The following is a 4,512-nucleotide window of genomic DNA, read 5'->3' as shown; positions in this document are numbered from 1 at the left end:
CCCCCCCCCTCTTCCACATCCACACATGCATTCGCACTATACCCGATTTGAGCCAACGGGAATACAGTAGATTAGGAGGGGTTTGATTGCACATGTAAAACGGGTCAATCAAATGCGCTCCTCTCTCCTTTCTTTTCGAGACTGCACCGCCGGCGGATATTGAATCCGCGTCGAAGCAAACAAACAATGGAAACGCAACTGGTTACCCATTTTCTTATTTTTTTCTCGACCGGGAACACCACTTCCCTGCAACACGGCAGAGACCCATGTTTCTTCATGCGGGAATGTGTTTGAATTTGAGTCCTGCCCGCGAAGCCTCCTTTCGGCGAAACACAGGCGCCTTAGTCACCAGGTGCGAAACTAAACTCGTGGATGTGGGGAGGGGGAGGGGGGGCACTGCAGAAAATACCTACTCTATAATTTGTCTTACAAAATCAGAATATTTAAGAAGTACTGTTAGACAGACTACATCATTACAAGTGAAAAATTAAAACTTATCATTTTAGGTGATTTTATTTGGCTCGACCCTACAACACCTAACCAACAGAAAAAAATATCCTCACAGATTTGCAGCACTCACTAAAACCACAGTTTTAGTGGTTTTATGCTCTGCCGTTTGCTTGCAAACTGTCCACACCACCAAGGTCACAGTGAGGACCGACTAGGTACCCATTGGTACTCAACACAGCCGCAGCCCGGAGAACCTACACTGTCACACTCCGAGTCGAAAAGTACGTACGGCACGGCGACGGGTACAGCAGCATATTCGTGAGATTTGAAAAATCAAGGGAAAAGGAAGGGGAGGGGGAGGGGGGTAAGGAAGATTATTTTCGAGGTGCCATGAAAAAAATTATGATGGATATTATTGACACTGAAAAATAATTTAGGTAAGCTATCCAAATGAGTAACTAAATCCGAATCACCCTATAGCTAAATGCTGAAACTGTACTGAAGAAAGTCAACTTGATGTACCATACCTACTTGCTTCTTAAGTTTCTGAAAGCCTCAAAATAAGTAAACACTTGTCGCCGCACGAAGCCTATGGTTTTTGGCGTTTCCTTGGAAGCACAGCGAAGCAACTCCGTCTTCGGACAACGCCAGGAGGCGACTGGAGCTTACCGTTGCTGCGAGCGCGAAGCGCGAGACGCGACCAACGCGACCGCGACTTAGTGCCAACGCAAGGTGCCCACCGCACACCTCACACGCCGTCCACATCTGTGAATCATCTGTAAAGAACATCATAAGTTCTCGCTCTTCAGGAGCGCCACAGAAAGAGACCGAGGAACGGCCAGTAAATATGTCTAGCTTTATTTGAGAATGATAAAACAAGTTTCTGAAACGAGGGCGCGCTTTTCAAGCGGCTCATTTCAAATCCAGCCAAAGAGCGCGCCTGCGCGCCTGCTCGGAGAGGTCGGATTGTGTGCGCCATCTGGTGTCAATAAGCAGAGGGTGCATTTTGGATTTTGTGTCATATTCAATTGATGTGGACTAATTTTTACCATACCTACGGCCTGTTTAGTGTTTTTAGCTTTTAATTACTATGGTCAAAAGAGCATTTATCGGTTAAACATGTATTTAAATGTTAAACAATATGAGAATGTTTGTGCTGTGCTGGCGCACAAGTTTCTCATGGAAGTCTAGGTGGCAGTGACAGATCCCGGACCCGGAAAAGGAGTGCATTTGGGGTTTCTTCTATCAAAGACACCGTGGTGGTGAGAACCCGGTAAGTGTAACGTGTATTTTTATCGGAAGTAATCCGCGATATTTTTACGGAAATTTTTTACCGTTGAGTCGTGAAAGTGAACTTCTTTGTCGTGAAATTCAAAAGGTGCTAACACTTTGTTATACTTTAATCGGCTTCGGCTAAAATATCGGTGCTGAAGCCGTCTGTTTGAACGTGGTACATTGCCGTAATCACCGTAATGTTTGTATCCACCTTTCACACTTCAAAATTAAATGAAACCACGTTTGTGCATTTTTCTACCTGTCTAATCTCTAAGCATCTCAATTACACCGCTCTGTACTTTAACTTCTCCGTTCGGTCGTGTAACTTGTTTTGTTGTTCCGGCCTTCGGAGGTTATGATCCCCTAGTACACTTTGCACAGTATCAAATCACCTGTTTTTACCGATTTTGTCGGTTTCTCTTTACCTTCTCACTCGTTTTACGCTTTAACAGCTTTATTCCCATTAGGCTGCTGGTTCTTGTTTACCTACTTGCTCGTTGAGTTCTTAACCTCTTAGATATTGAGTGTTTTGTACCTCAGAATCTCTGTGGGCTCTGGAGGAAGCTTCTTACCTCTTTGCTCTTTACCTCCCTGAACTTTATTATTTTCTTCAGTTTCAGGACACAATGGGCAAGCCAAAGAGGGAAAAGAAGTCCGCTATCAATGAGGTGGTCACCCGTGAAATGACCATCAACCTCCACAAGAGGCTCCACGGTATTGGCTTCAAGAAACGTGCCCCCCGTGCCATCAAGGCCATCCGTGCCTTCGCTGAGAAGGAGATGGGCACTAACGATGTCAGAATCGACACTCACCTCAACAAACAGCTGTGGTCTAAGGGTGTTAGGTAAGAATCATCTTGCTTTCTAAATCCATTTTATGTGGTTGATTACGATTACTACCCTCATTGTGTCATGTCAATTTTATGTTTGCACCCCTGACTTAGTCTCTCCCAATTCTGACCTATTTATAGTAATCCAGCTTCATTCCTAACATTTTTACTATTTGTGTGTACAGGAACGTCCCCTTCAGGATCAGAGTGCGGCTTGCCAGACGCAGGAACGAAGATGAGGATTCTCCCAACAAGCTGTACACCTTGGTGACATACGTTGCAGTGCCTACCTTGAAAAGGAGCCAGACCCTTAATGTTGATGTGAGTCAAGAATAAAAAGTATTTGTATAAACTCAACTACTTGTGTGCTGTGTTTTTTGTCCCTTTGTTGCATTGAATGTGACTTTCTGAACAACAGTAGTTTTTCCAAGTATTTTTATTTGTATTTATACATGAGGCACAATATTCACAATTTCAATTTCTCTTCAAATAGGAAAATCTATCTGATGTGGTTGTTGACAGTTTAACTTCTGAAATATTTATTGAATCACCCTTGCAAGATGACTAGGAACATACAACCAAATGATTTTTTTCCCCATTGGATCATTAGCTATTAGCTCAAAGTAGAAATTCAGTTCTCGATAAGTGGAGAGCTGATTTCATCATGGCTTTTTATTTAGAGCAGCTATTTCTGTCTGACAGTTTGATTTTGCTTTCAATGCACATTACTAGTCACTGTCTTCAGTTTTGATTTTAAACCTAACATATTCTGCGTTTCACATAAATTAATATCCCACAACTAATGAAGGACAGTCTCTCACATTTGATCACAACAGAACTATTTCAGTTCAATCTTAACACTAATTTCATTAAATAAATTTGTACAAGAAATTCTACTTATGATACATGATGAATTTGCCATGTGGACCTGACACAGCAACAGCAGTCCTTGGTGGCGCTCGTCCTGCGAAATCTAGTTGAGCTGCCAACTTAGCAGAGGCAGCAGCAATGACCTAGAGAAACATTAAAAATATTACTTCAGCTATAAACAAGAAAAGGAATTTTTAGTAGAGAATTTTTTTTTACCTGTGGAGGTAAAGCTCGTGTTACTGGGTGAGGCCGAAGAGGTTTTGGCTTTTTTGACCCAAATAGGAGTGATAAAGTTCTCTCGTTTGGGTTAACTTGTTGAATATCTCCCCTCTCACCAATCTTTGCTCCAAAGTTAGGTGATGCATATCCAGAACCAGTTAATGATTGTATTAAATCAGAGTAGTTTGGTTGAGGATTTTTTTGTCCTTTTTCATCTCCTGGTGATGCTTGTTGCTTATCTGAATTGATATTATTGACAGGCTTAAGCAACAATAAACCTGCATGTGCTCCTTGCACTGTAATCAAGTCAGATATAATTAGATTCTAGCATTACATTATAAAATCATGGTGATTAGAAAAAAAAATTCTAAATTGGAACATAGGTTTGATGGATAAGTTTTATACTTACATGTGTTTAGAGAAGACAGGTCAGAATCTCGTCCCTGGTTTGTGTTTCGCTTGTAGTAGGTTGCTGATGGTTGGCCGGACGATTCGGGTCCTCCAAAAGAAGAATCAGAATCTGATTGTGAGTAACTCAGACTGTTCACCTCCCCTGGGGGTCCGTAGCTGTCGGAGGGGTGATTGTGTGACGAAGGCGAGTCACTGGAATAGGTGTCACTCGATATTGAAGATCCGGCGGGGAAGGACGGCTGAGAGGCGTCTGAGAAGGACGGCGCGCCCGATGAGGAGCCGCTGCTGGAGTACGTTCCGGAGGACAGAGGCGTCCCGCCAGAGAACGGTGTGCCCGATGAGGACGAGCTGCTTGAGTATGTCGCACCCGAGGACAGGGGTGTCCCGCTGGAGAACGGTGTGCCCGATGAAGACGAGCTGCCGGAAAATGACGCCCCCGAGGACAATGGTGTCCCGCC

At 43.5% G+C, this 4,512-nt stretch overlaps 2 protein-coding genes across 4 annotated transcripts in view; one reads left to right on the top strand and one right to left on the bottom strand.

Annotated features, from left to right (window-relative positions):
• LOC113217888 (uncharacterized) overlaps positions 1–4,512 on the bottom strand; it is a 21,963-nt gene that overhangs the window by 6,646 nt on the left and 10,805 nt on the right. The gene's annotated exons all lie outside the window — the stretch shown is intronic.
• LOC113217889 (60S ribosomal protein L31) lies at positions 1,558–2,911 on the top strand. 3 transcript variants are annotated; one of them, XM_026437972.2, is made up of 3 exons: positions 1,558–1,723; positions 2,340–2,569; positions 2,740–2,911. In XM_026437972.2, the coding sequence occupies exons 2-3, from the start codon at positions 2,352–2,354 to the stop codon at positions 2,888–2,890; spliced, it is 369 nt and encodes a 122-aa protein (XP_026293757.1). In that variant the 5' UTR covers positions 1,558–1,723; positions 2,340–2,351; the 3' UTR covers positions 2,891–2,911. The 3 variants fall into 3 exon arrangements, with proteins under 3 accessions (XP_026293757.1, XP_052130910.1, XP_026293758.1); XM_052274950.1 differs by having other exon boundaries at positions 1,587–1,723; positions 2,346–2,569; XM_026437973.2 differs by having other exon boundaries at positions 1,701–1,828.

This window comes from Frankliniella occidentalis, unplaced genomic scaffold, assembly GCF_000697945.3.
Source record: "Frankliniella occidentalis isolate FOCC.00 unplaced genomic scaffold, Focc_3.1 Scaffold473, whole genome shotgun sequence".
NCBI classification, from domain to species: domain Eukaryota; kingdom Metazoa; phylum Arthropoda; class Insecta; order Thysanoptera; family Thripidae; genus Frankliniella; species Frankliniella occidentalis.
This window is presented reverse-complemented; position numbering and strand designations above follow the sequence as displayed.

What these genes read in the sequence shown, in the direction of transcription:
- LOC113217889 (XM_026437972.2), top strand. Translation starts at nt 2,352, where the DNA reads ATGGGCAAGCCAAAGAGGGAAAAGAAGTCCGCTATCAATGAGGTGGTC. An exon ending in CTGTGGTCTAAGGGTGTTAG is followed by an intron (nt 2,570 to 2,739) that starts GTAAGAATCATC and finishes TTGTGTGTACAG; the next exon opens with GAACGTCCCCTTCAGGATCA.